General features: G+C 45.7%; 1 protein-coding gene across 4 annotated transcripts in view; it reads left to right on the plus strand.

Annotated features, from left to right (window-relative positions):
• Daglb (diacylglycerol lipase beta) overlaps positions 1-18,340 on the plus strand; it is a 44,941-nt gene that overhangs the window by 4,279 nt on the left and 22,322 nt on the right. For 2 of the 4 annotated variants that reach the window (XM_004666249.3, XM_045144363.1), the window contains 5 exons: positions 4,047-4,218; positions 5,118-5,376; positions 8,884-9,006; positions 10,254-10,381; positions 12,892-13,018. In XM_004666249.3, the coding sequence (XP_004666306.1) occupies positions 4,047-4,218; positions 5,118-5,376; positions 8,884-9,006; positions 10,254-10,381; positions 12,892-13,018 (809 nt within the window). The remainder of the gene's footprint in view (positions 1-4,046; positions 4,219-5,117; positions 5,377-8,883; positions 9,007-10,253; positions 10,382-12,891; positions 13,019-18,340) is intronic. The other 2 variants (XM_045144362.1, XM_045144364.1) reach the window with 2 other exon arrangements.

The following is an 18,340-nucleotide window of genomic DNA, read 5'->3' on the forward strand; positions in this document are numbered from 1 at the left end:
ATTTTATTTTATTTATTTATTTATTTGGTTTTTAAAGGTAGGGTCTCTAGCCCAGGCTGACTTGGAATTCACTATGTAGTCTCAGGGTGGCCTTGAACTCAGCGATCCTCCTACCTCTGCCTCCCAAGTGCTGGGATTAAAGGCATACACCACCATGCCTGGCTCTATGCATATTTTATTTTATTTTTTTATTTTATTTTATTTTTTTGTTAAATTTTTTTTTTTATTTATTTGAGAGAGACAGACACACAGAGAGAAAGACAGATAGAGGGAGAGAGAGAGAATGGGCGCGCCAGGGCTTCCAGCCTTTGCAAACGAACTCCAGACACGTGCGCCCCCTTGTGCATCTGGCTAACGTGGGACCTGGGGAACCGAGCCTCGAACCGGGGTCCTTAGGCTTCACAGGCAAGCGCTTAACCGCTAAGCCATCTCTCCAGCCCTCTATGCATATTTTAAATTTTACTAGTTTCTTCAAGATATCATCTGCATACAGTTTACATGTTTAAAGCACACACCAGTGGTTCTTAGTACCTCCATAGTTGCATAACTATCAACACAGTAGAACATTCTCACCACCCAAAACAAAATCTTGTGTACTGGACCCATTAACAATGTCACATGAGGGCTGGAGAGATGGCTTAGCGGTTGAGCGCTTGCCTGTGAAGCCTAAGGACCCCGGTTCAAGGTTCAATTCCCCAGGACCCATGTAAGCGAGATGCACAAGGAAGTGCATGCATCTGGAATTCGTTTGCAGTGGCTGGAGGCCCTGGTGTACCCATTCTCTCTCTCTACCTCCATCTTTCTCTGTCTGTCTGTCTGTCGCTCTCAAATAAATAAATGAAAACAAACAATGTCACATGAGACTTTTCCTGGGGAGTCTCAAACTCTGTTTTCTTCAGACAGGGCACAGACCACAGACTCAAGTACAATTGCACCAAATCCAGTTTTGGTGACCCAGTGAGGTCATTGGAGTTACTTACAGAACAGAGTGGGCTTGCCTGGGTGGGTATGAGTGGCTCCGGCAATGGCATTACTGAAAAGCTCACCCACGCATAGGTGGTAACTCACAGCAGCCGGGTCTCTGGGGCTCACTGCACACTACCTAGGTCTTCTGGCCAAAGAATCTCTCTCCAAGCAGTTGCTTACCCTTTATACTGCTTTTTTTTTTTTCATTTTTTTATTCTTTTTTATTAGTTTTCTATTCTTTATTTTTTTTTCAAAGTTGAAATTTTTTTTTGTTTTTTAAATACTTTTTAATTAATTAATTTATTTATTTGAGAGCGACAGACACAGAGAGAAAGACAGATAGAGGGAGAGAGAGAGAATGGGTGTGCCAGGGCTTCCAGCCTCTGCAAACGAACTCCAGATGCGTGCGCCCCCTTGTGCATCTGGCTAACGTGGGACCTGGGGCATCGAGCCTCGAACCGGGGTCTTTAGGCTTCATAGGCAAGCGCTTAACCACTAAACCATTTCTCCAGCCCTATTCTTTATTATTATTTTTTTTAAGTTTAACTATTTTTTTTTACTATTTTATTTTATTTTTTTAAATTTTTTAATTTTTATTAACATTTTCCATGATTACAAAATATATCCCGTGGTAATTCCCTCCCTCCCCACCCTATTCTTTATTTTTTGAGGTAGGATCTTGCTCTAGTCCAGGCTGGCCTAGAACTCAGGAGTTCTCTGGAGTTCGTGTGTGGTGGTGAGAAGCCTGGTGTACCCATGCTGTTTTAAACAGTTTCATGTTGCTAAGATACACTGGACAGTCAGATCCTTCCCTCTGCAGCAGTGAGCCCCAGTGGTAACGAGGACTTGGAGATAAACCAATCACAGACCCAGGGCCTGCTTCACTCTAGAACCTAGGCGTGCACAGGAAGCACTTAGAGCTGTTTCCTGTGTTGGGCCAGGGGGCAAGCATGCGTTGGGCTTTTTAGTCATCTGAAACCCTGAGCCCTTATTCCTGTGAAACCTTGTACATTGATGTCTCCCACTTCTACATTCTGTCAGGAGCTGACATCTGCCACAGTTCACCTTTCAACTGTAAAGATCCTCACTATGTCGCTCATTCATTGTCCATTCTTCTAGTTGACTGTCATCACCTACAAACTGATATGCATACATCCTGACACAGTGACACGTCATACTGCCCTGTGTTGAATGAAGAATTATTTATGGATGCAGTTCTTTATTAGTCATCAGACTGCTCATCCTAAGAGCCTCAGAAATCAAGCAGGGATGTTCCCAACCTTTCCAGATTCATTCTCAGAGAAGAAAAATCATTAAGAATAGGAATATAAGCCGGGCGTGGTGGCGCGCGCCTTTAATCCCAGCACTCGGGAGGCAGAGGTAGGAGGATCGCCGTGAGTTCGAGGCCACCCTGAGACTACATAGTGAATTCCAGGTCAGCCTGAGCCAGAGTGAGACCCTACCTTGAAAAACCAAAAAAAAAAAAAAAAAAAAAAAAAAAAAAGAATAGGAATGTAACTTGGGGCCAAGGCTATGTTTGTAACTCTAGTATTTGAGAGACGGAGGCTAAAGGACCATGAGTCTGAATTCAGCCTGGACTACACAGTGAAGCTCTCTCTCAAAAAATTCCAGACATGATGGAGCACAAAGGAAGGATAGGACTCCTTACAATGCAATCTTCCAGACACAATATGGCCTGGATATCCATGACCTCATAGTGCCTGACACTACCTACACAAGACCATCATAAGAGAAGGAAAAGATCATGACATCAAAATAAAAGAGAGACTGATTGAGATGAGGAGGGGATATGATGGAGAATGGAATTTCAAAGGGGAAAGTATGGGGGGGGGGAGAGGATATTACCATGGGATATTTTTTATAATCATGGAAAATGTTAATAAAAATTGAGAAAAATAAAATATTAGGGGCTAGAAAATGTCTTGTTGGTTAATGTGCTTGCCTGCAAAGTCAAAGGACTCAGGTTCGTTTCCCCTGGATCCACGTAAGCCAGATGGACAAGGTTGTGCATGCTTCTGAAGTTCGTTTGTGGTGGCTAGCGGCCCTGGTGTGCCCATTCTCATATCTGCCCGCCCTTGCAAATAAATTAAAAAAATTTTTTTAAATGTTAGGCTTGGGCTGGAGAGATGGCTTAGCGGTTAAGCACTTGCCTGTGAAGCCTAAGGACCCCGGTTCGAGGCTCGGTTCCCCAGGTCCCACGTTAGCCAGATGCACAAGGGGGCGCACGCGTCTGGAGTTCGTTTGCAGTGGCTGGAAGCCCTGGCGCGCCCATTCTCTCTCTCTCCCTCTATCTGTCTTTCTCTCTGTATCTGTCGCTCTCAAATAAATAAATAAATAAATAAATAAAGCTTTAAAAAAAAAAATGTTAGGCTTGTTCAGGTGGTCTCACACATCACAATTTTTCATCCTAGGGTTGGGGTTGTAGCTCAGTGGCACTGCATTTGCTTAGTGTGTGCAAGGCACTGAGTTCTTTCCCCAGCATGCAAGAGTAATAATTTACTACATAAAAGTGGGGCCCCTGGAACAAAGAGCCAGGGTCATGCAGACTTGATTATATCATAGAGAAGACCTGTGAAGATCTCTGGGCCTCAGCTTCCTCGTTTGTTAAATGAATTAGTGACTCGCCCACAGTTGTGAGGATTAAATAATGGGTATAAGTCTATTTAGCATGGTGTTTAGAAGCCTGTCTTCCTGGCTGTTAGGACTCAGAGGCTGCATTTACCTGTCTGCCTGGGACAGTTCTGTGGATGCCGCTGCCAGCATCAGTAGCACCCCATTTTGTCGTTAGAAGCATCCCAGCTCAGACGGTGATTATGTGGCCCCCTTAGCAAAAGCCAAGAGGTGGTTTTAGCCCCCACCGAGTCTAGAAGAAAAATCTGAGGCTTTTGTTGTGCTTCCCACCCTTCATTCAGTCACTTCTTCCAGCTTGGGCACGGCTCTCCAAGTGTGCCAGGAGCCGGGCGGTGGGGGCGGCGCGGCGCAGTGCAGCTGCTGTTCCGGTGGCGAGGGAGCCCGTCCTCTGAAGGAGGCCGTGAGCAGCTGATTCTTCTCTGTTTCAGGAACCATTTGTAACCCTGGACCGCGGAAGTCTATGTCTAAACTGCTGTACATCCGCCTGGCGCTCTTCCTGCCAGAGATGGTCTGGGCTTCGCTGGGGGCCGCCTGGGTAGCGGAAGGCATTCAGTGTGACAGGACAGTTGTGAATGGCATCATTGCAACCGTCGTCGTCAGGTGAGGCCTTCCACCTTCTCTTAGGTTCTTCTCATGGCAGATGTATTTCTGGGGAACATGACAGCCAGCTTGATGTGAACTTGGTAACATAGCTAACGTTGGTCTTTCCTGTAAGTCACGCGTCCTCAGAGACACTCTTCAGCACAGAGGGAGCCATTCATCTGCGGTCGCGCACTGGTGGGTGTTCTCTTTCTTCCTAGCGCTTGCTTTCCTGCTTCCCTCTGTTAAGAAAGAAAAAGTCCAAAACAAGGGCAGAGGTTTAAGGTGCAATAAGAAGAAATAAAAGTGCTAGGAATTGAGACAGCCTACAACACTCTAGTCAGGTTCAGAGTAAGGTCTTTACATCTAGTTCTGTCCCGGTGTGTTATGAATCAGGAAACCAAGGCTAGAGTTGTCGCCACCTTTCCTGAGCCACACAGCCAGGGGGCAGCAGAGTCCCCTCTTGGAGGTGCATCTTCCCAGCAGGTGTGCCAGTGAACTCACAGCACCGCACATGCTGTGGGCAACCCAGAATGTGCCACGTGTGAACAGAGCCCCTGAGCGTCCCATAGTATGGAAGTTCTTTTGATTTTACCTGGACGACCTTGAATCCCCAAAGAGTTGAGGGGCAGGGTCACAGACAGAGGCCCTGGAGAACTAGCTCTGGTGGCTTTTATGTCTAGGTTGTCACTGCCCACCACACAGCTCCCGGTTTCCATTGTGGTCTTTACTTTTATCACTCTGGTCTTTGTGCGTCCTGGGTTAACTATGGGTTTGCGAGGAACTTGCCAGAAGAAATGAGTTGCTTGCCTCAGTGGGGTGCTGGGAGTATGGAGAGGAGACTGAGGAGCGGGCGTTGGGCTGTGTGTCCGGAGGCGGGGTCCTCAGTCACAGAGTCTCTCCCACTCTCTGTTTTGCAGTTGGATCATCATTGCTGCCACTGTGGTCACCATTGTCGTTGTTTTTGACCCCCTGGGGGGTAAAATGGCTCCACCTTCCTCCATTGGCCCTGGCCACCTGGATAGTAATGAGTCGAGCCAGTTATTTAATGGCCTCAAGACAGCAGCCACAAGCGTGTGGGAAACCAGAGTGAAGTTCTTATGCTGTTGCATCAGGAATGATGACCACACTCGAGTTGCATTTTCTAGTACGGCAGAGCTTTTCTCAACCTACTTTTCAGTAAGCTGAGGGGTCTCTTTCCATAATGCCTCAGTGGGAAGATGAGCACTCTGCACCAGCCGCGTGCCGTGGCTGTCAGGGTCCTGGACCCTTTGGGTGTGGGGCTGGGGCAGACACTGCCTGAATGAGCTGGGTGGGCAGCAGGCTGGGTGGCCTGGCCCTTTCAGCCCTTGTCTTGCTGCTCAGTGGTGTTCTTGGTTAGTCACGTGTCCATTTTAGTATCCAGTCTTTGAATTTGCTTTATTTTTATTTATTTATTTGAGAGCTACAGGCAGAGAAAGAGGCAGAGAGAGAATGGGCGCATCAGGGCCTCCAGCCACTGTAAATGAACTCCAGATGCGTGCACCACCTTGTGCATCTGGCTTATGTGGTGTTGCAGACAGGTTCACATTGCAGGTAGAAATCACCTGACCAAAAGCAGCTTGTGGGAAAAAGAGGTTTATTTTGGCTTACAGGCTAGAGGGGAAGCTCCAAATGTCAGGGGAAAACGACAGCATGAGCAGAGGGTGGATGTAACCCCCTGGCCAACATCAGGTGGACAATAGCAACAGGAGAGTGTGCCAAACACTGGTAAGGGGAAACTGGTTATAACACCCATAAGCCCGCCCCCAACAATACACTCCCTCCAGGAGGTGTTAATTCCCTAATCTCTATCAGCTGGGAACCTGGCATTCAGAACACCTAAGTTTATGGGGGACACCTGAATCAAACTACCACAGATGGGTACTGGGGATTCAAGCCTCGAACCGGGATCCTTAGGCTTCACAGGCAAGCACTTACCATTAAGCCATCTCTTTGGGGAGTAATTTGCCAATTGTCTTTAAAAAAAACTGTTTATTTACTTATCTTGAGAGCGAGAAAAAGGCAGATAGAGAGCGAGAATAGGCTCACCAGGACCTCTAGTCACTGCAAATGAACTCCAGACACATGGGCCACCTTGTGCATCTGACTTTGTTGGGTCCTAGGGAATTGAACCTAAATCTTTAGGCTTCGCAGGCAAGTGCCTTAACTACTAAGCTCTCTCTCCAGCCCTTGCCAGTTGTCTTTTTAGTGTCCTCTCCTGTGGGGGTCAGCAGGTACCATGATACCACCAGAGAGATTTCTTACTTTGCATCATGAAGAAATTGTGGATTTTTTTCCACTTCTTGAGGAACTGAGTTATTGCAGTACAAAGGGGTGTCACCATTCTAGAATGATTTCTTCAGTTACTTGGAAATGCTCATTTTTCTTTTATGTCTAGTTTGTGGGATTTTGTTTTGTTCTTGCATATTTTCTGTGGTAAATTACTGTTTTGTTTTGCTTTTCAGTATTGAGACCAAATGATGGAGAAGGGTTCTCTCTGTCTCTTTCTCACTTCTCTGTGGCATCTCACTTTGCACATTTCAGGGTTGTCCCCATGGTGTGACAATAGTCCACAAAGCAGTAGCCTCTGCAGGATTAGAGAAGTGTGTCCCCTTGGAGGAAGGACAACAAGGAGGCAGCTATTTTCAAAGGATTTCATAACCCACCAAAGGAGGAACTAACAGTTCAGAGCCCCAGAGGTCCTTTCTTTTTTATTTTATTATTATTATTTTAATTAATTAATTTTTAATTATTTTATTATTTGAAAGAGAGAGAGAATGAGCATACCAGGACCTCCAGCTGCTGCAAACAAACTCCAGACTCACGTGTGCATCTGGTTTATGTGGGTCCTGGAGAATTGAGCCTGGGTCCTTTGGCCTTTCAGGCAAGCACCTTAACTGCTAAGCCATCTTGCTAGTCTCCAGAAGTCCTTTCCTTTTTGTAACTTGATAGAGCCATTCTCTAGCAAGAATTTTTATTTTTATTTTTATTTTTTTTTAAGGTAGGGTCTTGCTCTAGCTCAGGCTGACCTGGAATTCACTATGCAGTCTCAGGGTGGCCTCAAACTCATGGTGATCCTCCTGCCTCTGCTCCCGAGTGCTGGGATTACAGGTACCACCACACCCAGCCCCTTTCTTCCGGGAAGAAGTATCTGCTTGCCTTCGCTCCTGCCCCACTCTCTTGTTCCTTCTCTCTCAGACAAAGTCTGAATGTGTTGCCCAGGTCAGCCTGGAACTTGCAAGCTTCCTATCGCGGCCTCCTGAGTTCTGGGATTCCATGTGTGTGCCACCTACCCAGCTGGTGGAGACTTCTCACTTCTCTCCATCTTCCCTGAAGAAAGAGGGTCAGGGGCCTCACAGTGCTTTACTAGTTGCAGGTTCCTTTGGGGTCCAGTACACCCAGGGGTCATCTATTAAAGAGTGTGTCAACATAGCAGTTTAAGAAATGGCAGCATAAACTTCGGTTTACTTGATGCATTGCTAGCAAGACAAAGAATTTCACCGTTTATTACCTTACTTAACAAGATTTGAACTACATTATAAATAGTTAAGTCAGAGCAGGAGTGATGACTTAGCGGTGAAAGCACTTGCCTGTAAAGCCTAAGGACCAAAGTTCAATTCCCCAGTACCCATGTAAGCCAGATGCACAAGATGGTGCATGCATCTGTAGTCTGCAGTGGCTGGAGGCCCTGGCGCACCCATTCTCTCTCTCTCTTTCATAAGTCAGTAAATAAATAACACACACACACACACACACATATAAAATGAAGTTTGGGATCTAGAGATCAAGCTAATAAAATTGTCTGAGGGCAATATGTTAAAACATATGCAGATCACACCTAAAAGAAGTTCCTTTAAGGAAATGCTGTTTAAAATACCTTTTTACAGCCAGGTGTGATGGCTTACTCCTTTAATCCCAGCACTTGTTAGGCAAAAGTAGGAGGATCACTGTGAGTTCAAGGCTACCCCTGAGACTATATAGTGAATTCCAGGTCAGCCTGGACTAGAGCAAGACCCTACCTCAAAAACAAAACAAAACAAAAAAACTTTACAGGGTTGAAGAGGTGGCTCAGTGGTTAAGAGCATTTCCTGCGTAAGCAAGAAGACTTGAATTCAGTTCTTAGGGCCCACATAAACAGTTGGGGCCTGGCCATCTCCCAGTTCCGTAGGGGAAGCAGAGACCCGAGAGTCCCTGGAGCTCATGGAGATGGCAGGCTCTGTGATCAGTGAGAGATTCTGGCTGAAATAAGAATGGGCACTGGAGCGGTGGGGCAGGATGTGCTGCTCTGGCCACCGCAGGCAAGCGCACCCTGCCGTGGGTGAGTGCATGGGGTGCCGCATGAGCACATGCGAGTTCACACACCAAACAGCCACACAAACAAGGGGGAAAAAGATACCTTTTTACAGCCAGGTATGGTAGCTCACACCTGTAATCCCAACACACTCCAGAGGCCGAGGTAGAATCACCAGGAGTTCAAGGCCAGCCCGGGCTACAGAGTTCCAGGTCACCCAGGCTAGAGTGAGGCAAAAACAAAACAAAAGTTAGCATGTAAATGTGTCTGTGTGCATGTATGTTTGCCTGTGAATGACATGAGACTGGATTTTAAGGAGTTCCTGGGAAATCCCTCCTGAGTTTAACCACAGGCCATTGTGGTTCCACACTCAGGATACAGACCTGGTGCCCAGCGACATCGCAGCAGGCCTTGCCCTTCTCCATCAACAGCAGGGTAATGTCAGTGTCTTGCGGGAGTCTCGAGAGGCAGCCACCTACTCCCCAGGAAATTCTCAGGTAATCCCAAATGTCTGTCAGATTGTACACTTCTAACATCTGTGCCTCTGGGTATGGTGGCATATTCCTGTAGTCCCATGCACTCAGGAGGCCGAGGAGGAGGAGGAGGAGGAGGAGGAGGACCACTCATTGGAGGCCAACCCAGGCTACATAGTGTTTCCCTGGGTTACAGAGTGAAAACTTTGTTTAATTTAAAAAAAAAAAAAAAAGGACTGGGAGATGGCTCAGTTTAAAGGCACTCCCTGCCTTGCAAAGCTTGTTTCAGTTCTCCAGCACCCGCATAAGCAAAGTGCCCCATGCGTCTTGTGATCCCTATGTGCTACAACAATGGGAGGCAAAGAAGAGAATCTGAAGCTTGCTGGCCGGCTAGTCTGCTGTTTGTTTGCAATCTGACCCTTTGTTTGCAAGAGCAAGAGACCCTGTCTCAAAGAAAGTGGAGCACAGACACCTTAAAGTTGTCCTGTAGCCTCCACACACATGCCGTGGCACGTGCACGCGCACACACACATTGAAAGGATGAGGAAGGGAGAAACAGAAGGGGAAACACAAGTGGCCACTGGGCTGGAATCCTACTTGAACTTTGTCTCCCAGATTCCAGGAAGTGGAAGCCCGTATCTGGGTAGTTTTTTGAACTTGCTTTCAAACCTCTTATTGCAAGAAATTCACTGCTGAATTCTATAATTCAGAAAACTTCCTTTTAGGTTGAGACCCAAGTCCATCCATCCTCCCCATCCCAACGTGTTTTCTTTCTTCCGTAGGGGAGCAGAAACAGTTCCTGCTGGGCACCCACCTCACTCTCAGCACTTGAGGCAGAGGCAGGAGGTTCATGAGTTCCAGGCCAGCTTGCTCTACACCGTGTATATGAAGCAGAACAGAATAGAAAGAGAGGAAGGGAGAAGGAGGGAAGACAGGGTGGGAGGAAGGAAGGAACTGCACATAGACTGGTACCTGTTCCTCTGCTCAGGCAACCAGTCACCGACGTCACACACGTGCTGCAAGGTGGAAGGCTGCAAAGGCCCCCAGGGAGGGTGCACCGGCCGTCTCACCAGGGCCCTCGGCTCTTGTCTCCCTCCCTCCATTTCTGGAGGAGTCTTTTCCCAGAGTACTGGAGGAATGGCTTTCCCCACAGGAGTCTGAGAGTCAGTGAGGGAAAGCGGGAAACATCAGGAGTTGAGTTCAGCCTAAGATCTCAGCATCTGTCGTCCCATAGAAAGTTTTTGGGTTTTGCTTTCTTTTTTTCCTTCCAGGAGGCTGATTTGGATGCAGAGTTGGAAAACTGTCATCATTTCATGCAGTTTGCAGCGGCTGCCTATGGGTGGCCCCTCTACATCTACAGAAACCCATTCACAGGGCTGTGCAAGATTGGTGGCGACTGGTAGGTTGGCACAGTGTGGGCCTCCCGTATCCACATTTCTCTTTTTAAAAAATGTTCCAGGGCTGGAGACATTAGCAGTTAAGGCACCTGCCTAAGAAGCCTAAAAACTCATGCTCTGCTCTGTAGGGCCCACATAGGAAGCCAGACGCGTAAGGTGACACAAGCTGTCACACCGTCGCACCTGCGCACAGGGGCACACGCATCTGGAGTTCGATTGCAGTGGCTAGCGGCCCTGGTGCACCAATTCTCTCTCTCCCTCTCTTTCTCACATTTTTTTAAAAAAAGACAATCTGTTGGGCTTGCCTTGGGGAGGGGGGGAAGCCTTCTATTTTGAAATACTTCAGAAGCGTGTAAGGACAAAACAAAGTCCCGAGTGCTTTGTCTACAGCCACCAGTTCTGACTCGTCACATCACACGTGGTCCTTCTAGATCCCAGGCCTCTTTATTTCCAGTTCAGCTTGAATTCCCTCAGAACAAGGAAAAGTACATTGTAAAAACCAGGAACTCTATGATTGGTTATTAACTGATATGCATCTTGTATTCAGAGTGCCCCAATAATTAAATTTAAACTGGAACCCAGGGCCTCACAATGCACTAGGCAAGTGTTCCACCACTGAGCCACATCCTTGGCCCCTTTTACTTATTTTTGAGAGGGGTGCCCTGCAAATCAGCTGGGATGGCCTTGAATTTGCATTCCTCCTGCCTCAGGCTCCAAAGTAGCTGGTTTTACAGGCCCATGAATTCAGGCCCAGCTTGTTATCTGCATTTGTGAATCAGTCATTAGCAGAATGGTTGCAAAATTGTGATGTCTCTCAGTTCATATTTTCTGTTCTTTTTAAAAAATTGTGTGTGTGTGTGTGTGTATGGACACACCAGGTTTCTCACCATTGTAGACAAATGCCCATCCAGCTTTATGTGGGTGGTAGGGGAGTTGGACCCTGCCCCACAGACGTTGTGAAGAAGCAACTTTAACCTCTAAACAGTGTCACCTGCCCCTCTTTAAAAAACATATATATTTGAGAGAGACATGCAAATAGAGATAGAGAATGGGTGCACCAGGGCCTCAGTCACTGCAGATGAACTCCAGACACATGTGCCACTTTGTGCATCTGGCTTCTTGGGTACTGGAGAATTGAATCAGGGTCCTTAGGCTTTGCAGGCAAGCACCTTGACTGCTAAGCCATCTCTCTAGCCCCTCCTTTTTTTCATTATTTTATCTTTCAAGGTACGGTCTTGCTTTAGCTGAGGCTGACCTGGAATTCACTTGGTAATCTCAGGGTGGCCTCAAACTCACTGAAATCCTTCTATCTCTGCCTTCCAAGTGCTGGGATTGAAGGTGTGCACCACCATGCCCAATTCTTTTTATTTTTTTGACATAGATTCTCACTCTAGCCCAGGCTGACCTATAATTCACTCTGTAGTCTCAGGATGGCCTCACCCCCACAGTGATTTTCCTACCTCTGCCTCCCGAGTGCAGGGATTAAAGGTGTGTGCCACCATGCCCAGTTTTTCTTTTCTTTTTTTCTTTTTTGTTTTTTTGAGGTAGGGTCTCACTCTAGTCCAGGCTGACCTGGAATTTACTATGTAGTCTTAGGGTGCCTAGAACTCATAGTGATCCTCCTACTTCAGCCCGCCGAGTGCTGGATTAAAGACGTGAGCCACCTTGCCCAGCCTTTTTTTTTTTTTTTTTTTGAGGTAAGGTCTCACTCTAGGTCAGTCTGACCTTGAACTCATGGTGATCCTCGTACCTCTGCCTCCCAAGTGGTGGGATTAAAGGCGTGTGCCACCACACCTGGCTCTCTTCCAAATTTTTATTAACAACTTCCATGATTATAAAAAATACCCCATGGTAATACCCTCCCTCCCCCTACTTTCCCCTTTGAAACTCCATTCTCCATCATACCCCTCCCCATCTCAATCAGTCTCTCTTTTATTTTGATGTCATGATCTTTTCTTCCTCTTATGATGCTCTTGTGTAGGTAGTGTCAGGCACTGTGAGGTCATGGATATTGAGGCCATTTTGTGTCTGGAGGGAGCACGTTGTAAGGAGTTCTACCCTTCCATTGGCTCTTACATTCTTTCTGCCACCTCTTCCGCATTAGACCCTGAGCCTTGGAAGGTGTGATAGAGATATTACAGTACGCTGCGGTCAAGAAATGTTTATTTTTTAAAAGTCATTCTAGCCACGTACAGTGGGTGGAATATGCCTATAATCCCAGCACGTGGGAGACTGAGGCAAGAGGATTGCAAATTTGAAGCCAGCCTGGCCTACATAGCAAGCCCCTATGTCAGAAATCAAGGGCTGTTGCCCAGAGATAAAGCACTTGCCTAACATGTACAAGGCTCTGGGCTCCATCCCAGGGCCTCAAGAAAAGCCTGCTGTGCTAGTCAGACTGTGTTGGGAATTGTCAGCTCTGCTCCTCCCATTTGTTGGGGAAACTGGACAGTGAGAACTGTTGTTTGTTGTGAAGGAGCTCATGTTGGTACATTCACCTCTTTTTCCCTTTTAGTTGCAGAAGCGCAACAACAGAGTACGACTTGGTTGGAGGTGACCAGCTCAGCTGCCATTTTGGTTCCATCCTGAAAACCACAGGGCTGCAGTACAGGGACTTTATCCATGTCAGCTTTCACGACAAGGTAGGCCTCAAACAATGGTGCTTAGCTAATCTGGGTCCTAGAGTCCTTGGAGACTCTGACAAGAGGTACGCCTTTGGAAGCCTGGAGAGGGAATCTAGGACTTCGTGCACGCTAGGCAAAGCCTCTAGCGTGGAGCTTCATTCCCAGCTTTTCTGCTTTCTTTTCATTTTGAGGCAGGGTCTCACTAAGTGGTCCAAGCAGGTAGTGTGAACTTGTGACCTTCTGCCTCTGTCTCCTGAGTAGCTGGGATTACAGATCTATGCACCACCACACACAGCATGAGTTATTCTTCATAAAATTCATGTACACTTTTGTGAACCATTTCCTACCCTGAAGCCCACACAGGCCTTAAATCCATGCTAAAAGCCTAGGTTAAACACAACATGGAGCAAGAAGGCAAGACATGATGGGGTACAACTATGACCCTAGCACTCGGGAGGCAGAGGCAGGAGGATGGCCTTGAGTTCAAGGACAGCCTGGTCTAGGTATCAATTTCTAGTGAGACCCTGTCTCAAAAAAAATAAATAAAATGGAGCAACATAATTTCATTAGAAATGTCATACTGTTTCTCTTTTTCTCTTTTTTTTTTTTTTTGAAGCAGGGTCTCACTCTACTCCAGACCAAACTTGATACACTCTAGCTCAGGCTGGCCTTGAACTCACAGTGATCCTCCTATCTCAGTCTCCCTGTGCTGAGATTAAAGGCACACCACCATGACTGACTTAATGTTTTTTTTTAATTTATATTGTGCGAATGTGTTCATACATTTGTGGGCACATATGTGTATAGAGCCAAGGACAATGTCAGGTGTCCTCCTTCAGTATGCCATGTACCCCTTTTTGTGTGTTTGTGTGGTTTTTCAAGGTAGGGTCTCACTCTAGCCCAGGCTGACCTGGAATTCACTAAGTAGTCTCAGGGTAGCCTTGAACTCATAGTGATCCTCCTACCTCTGCCTTCTGAGTGCTGAGATTAAAGGCATGAACCATCATGCCTGGCAAAACATTTTGTTGTTATTGTTTTTGTGAGGTAGGGTCTCACTCTAGCTCAGGCTGGCCTGGAATTCACTATGGCCTCGAACTCATGGTTATCCTACCTCTGCCTCCTGAGTGCCGGGATTAAAGGCGTGCACCACCACACCTGGCAAAAACATTTTTTTTTTTTGGTGGTCCATGTACCTGTTTTGGAATTCTCATTGGTCTTAAGCTCACCAATTAGGCTGGATGGCCAGTGAGTCCAAGGGAATCTCCTTTCTCCTCCTCAGCCCTGGGATTACAGGCACTTACCATCATACACAGCTTTTTATGTGGGTACCGGAGATCAAGATCAGGTCTTCATTCTTGCAAGGCAGGTGCTTTACTGACTAGACTGTCTTTTAAATAAAGACCAGTTACCTACAGCAGGTTTTTGGGGTCCTTAGTCCTTGCTCTGAAGGCAAATGCCTTAACTGTTAAGCTCTCTCTCCAGCCCCTTTGCTCTGGGTGTTGAGTTACATCAAAAATAGTCTTGAGGGGCCCTGGAGAGATAGCTTAGTAGTTAAGCATTTGCCTGCAAAGTCAAAGGGTCCCAATTTGATTCTCCAGGACCCACAAAAGCCAGATGCACAAGGGGCCTCATGCATCTGGAGTTCATTTGCAGTGGCTGGTGGCCCTGACATGCCCATTCTCTCTCTGTCTTTTGCTTCTTTTTCTCAAAAAAAAAAATATATATATACATATATATGTATTTTATATTTATATATATATATTTATATTTACACACACAATTGTCTTAAGGCCTGGAGAGATGACACTTGCCTATGAAGTCTAAGGACCCAGGTCTAACTCCCTAGAAGCCATGTAAGGTGGCACACATGCCTGGAGTTCCATTATACTGGCTAGAGGCCCTGGTGTGCCAATTCTCTCTATACCTTACTCTCTCATAAAAAAAAAAATAAGGGCTAAAATAAATAAATAAATAAGGCCTAGAGAGATGGCTTAGCAGTTGAGGTGGATGGTTGCCTATGAAGCCTAAGGACCCATGTTCGACTCTCCAGGTCCCACGCAAGCCAGACACACAAGGTGACACAAGTGTGCAAAGTCACACATGCACAAAATGGCACATGCATTTGGAGTTTGATTGCATTTCCTGGAGGCCTTGACATGCCAATTCCACCATCCCACCCCACCCCGCCTCAGTCTCACATTAAAAAAAGGCCAGTCTTGTCAGGCTTGCCTCAAAAAACAAAAATAATTTAAAAAAAAAAAAAAAGTCTTAGCCAGGTGTGGTGGCGCACTCCTTTAATGCCAGCACTCGGGAGGCAGAGGTAGGAAGATCGCTATGAGTTTGAGGCCATCCTTGAGACTATATAGTGAATTCCAGGTCAGCCTGGGCAAAAGTGAGACCCTACCTTGAAAAACCAAAACAAGAGAAAAATGACGCTTACAATACCCAAAACCCTGCTTGGACTTAAACAAAGAAGAGAATGTTGGTCACCTCATGACATAGCCGAGCCGAGCCTGGGCTGACCCCAGTAGGTGACAGGGCAGTGCACCCTGGCAGTCTGGTGAGCAGCACCTGGCCTTCAGGGACAGCCTGTGGCTGGTCAGCATGAAATTGCATGTGCCCATGAATAATCTGTGAGCCAGGCCCCAGCTAAGGAGGCCTATTTATTTATTTATTTATTTTTGTTCATATTTATTTATTTATTTATTTGGAAGTGACAGACAGAGAGAGAAGAGGCAGGTAGAGAGAGAAAGAGAGAGTGGGCGCGCCAGGGCCTCCAGCCACTGCAAACAAACTCCAGACGCGTGCGCCCCCTTGTGCATCTGGCTAACGTGGGTCCTGGGGAATCGAGCCTCGAACCGGGGTCCTTAGGCTTCACAGGCAAGTGCTTGACTGCTAAGCCCTCTCTCCAGTCCTAGGCCTGTATTTTTTTTGTTTTTTTTTTTTAAATTTTTATTAACATTTTCCATGATTATAAAATATATCCCATGGTAATTCCCTCCCTCCCCACCCCCGCACTTTCCCATTTGAAATTCCATTCTCCATCATATTACCTCCCCATTACAATCATTGTAATTACATATATACAATATCAACATATTAAGTATCCTCCTCCCTTCCTTTCTCTACCCTTTATGTCTCCTTTTTAACTTACTGGCCTCTGCTACTAAGTATTTTCATTCTCACGCAGAAGCCCAGTCATCTGTAGCTAGGATCCACATATGAGAGAGAACATGTGGCGCTTGGCTTTCTGGGCCTGGGTTACCTCACTTAGTATAATACTTTCCAGGTCCATCCATTTTTCTGCAAATTTCATAACTTCATTTTTCATTACCGCTGAGTAGAACTCCATTGTATAAATGTGCTACATCTTCATTATCCACTCATCTGTTGAGGGACATCTAGGCTGGTTCCATTTCCCAGCTATTATAAATTGAGCAGCAATAAACATGGTTGAGCACGTACTTCTAAGGAAATGAGATGAGTCCTTTGGATATATGCCTAGGAGTGCTATAGCTGGGTCATATGGTAGATCAATCTCTAGCTGTTTTAGGAACCTCCACACTGTTTTCCACAATGGCTGGACCAGATTGCATTCCCACCAGCAGTGCAGAAGGGTTCCTTTTTTTCCACATCCCCGCCAACATTTATGATCATTTGTTTTCATGATGGTGGCCAATCTGACAGGAGTGAGATGGAATCTCAATGTAGTTTTAATCTGCATTTCCCTGATGACTAGTGATGTAGAACATTTTTTTAGATGCTTATATGCCATTCGTATTTCTTCCTTTGAGAACTCTCTATTTAGCTCCATAGCCCTTTTTTTTTTTAATTTTTTTTTTATTGTTCATTTTTTATTTATTTATTTGAGAGCGACAGACACAGAGAGAAAGACAGATAGAGGGAGAGAGAGAGAATGGGCGCGCCAGGGCTTCCAGCACTGCAAACGAATTCTAGACGCGTGCGCCCCCTTGTGCATCTGGCTAAAGTGGGACCTGGAGAACCGAGCCTCGAACCGGGGTCCTTAGGCTTCACAGGCAAGCGCTTAACTGCTAAGCCATCTCTCCAGCCCCATAGCCCATTTTTTGATTGGCTTGTTTGATTCCTTATTATTTAACTTTTTGAGTTCTTTGTATATCCTAGATATTAATCCTCTATCAGATATATAGCTGGCGAAGATTTTTTCCCATTCGGTAGGTTGCCTCTTTGCTTTTTTCACTGTGTCCTTTGCGGTGCAAAATCTTTGTAATTTCATTAGGTCCCAGTGGTTAATCTGTGGTTTTATTGCCTGAGCAATTGGGGTTGTATTCAGAATGTCTTTGCCAAGACCAATATGTTGAAGGGTTTCCCCTACTTTTTCCTCTAGCAGTTTCAAAGTTTCCGGTCTGATGTTAAGGTCTTTAATCCATTTGGACTTAATTCTTGTGCATGGCGAGAGAGAAGAATCTATTTTCATCCTTCTGCAGATATATATCCAGTTTTCAAAACACCATTTGCTGAAGAGGCTGTCTCTTCTCCAATGAGTATTTTTGGCATTTTTATCGAATATCAGGTGGCTATAGCTACTTGGGCTTACATCTGGGTCCTCTATTCTGTTCCACTGATCTACATGTCTGTTTTTGTGCCAGTACCATGCTGTTTTTGTTACTATGGCTCTGTAGTATAGGTTAAAATCAGGTATGGTGATACCACCAGCCTCTTTTTGTTGCTCAGTATTATTTTAGATATTCGATGTTTTTTGTGATTCCAAATGAATTTTTGGATTGTTTTTTCTATTTCCATGAAGAAAGCCTTTGGAATTTTGATAGGGATTGCATTAAATGTGTAGATTGCTTTAGGTAAGATTGCCATTTTCACAATATTGATTCTTCCAATCCAGGAACAAGGGATGTTTTTCCACTTTCTAGTGTCTTCTGCAATTTCTCGCTTGAGTGTTTTAAAGTTCTCATTGTAGAGATTCTTTACTTCCTTGGTTAGGTTTATTCCAAGGTATTTTATTTTTTTTTTGATGCAATTGTGAATGGGAGTGATTCTCTGATTTCATCCTCTGTGTGTTTGTTGTTAGCATATATGAAGGCTACTGATTTCTGTGTATTTATTTTGTATCCTGCTACATTGCTGTAGGTGTTGATCAGCTCTAACAGCTTGCTAGTAGAGTCTTTAGGGTCCTTTATGTATAGAATCATGTCATCTGCAAATAATGATAACTTGAGCTCTTCCTTTCCAATTTGTATCCCTTTTATGTGTGTCTCTTGCCTTATTGCTATGGCTAAGACTTCCAAAACTATATTAAATAAAAGTGGGGACAGTGGACACCCTTGTCTTGTTCCTGATTTTAGT

Source organism: Jaculus jaculus, chromosome 2 (assembly GCF_020740685.1).
Source record: "Jaculus jaculus isolate mJacJac1 chromosome 2, mJacJac1.mat.Y.cur, whole genome shotgun sequence".
Classification (NCBI taxonomy): domain Eukaryota; kingdom Metazoa; phylum Chordata; class Mammalia; order Rodentia; family Dipodidae; genus Jaculus; species Jaculus jaculus.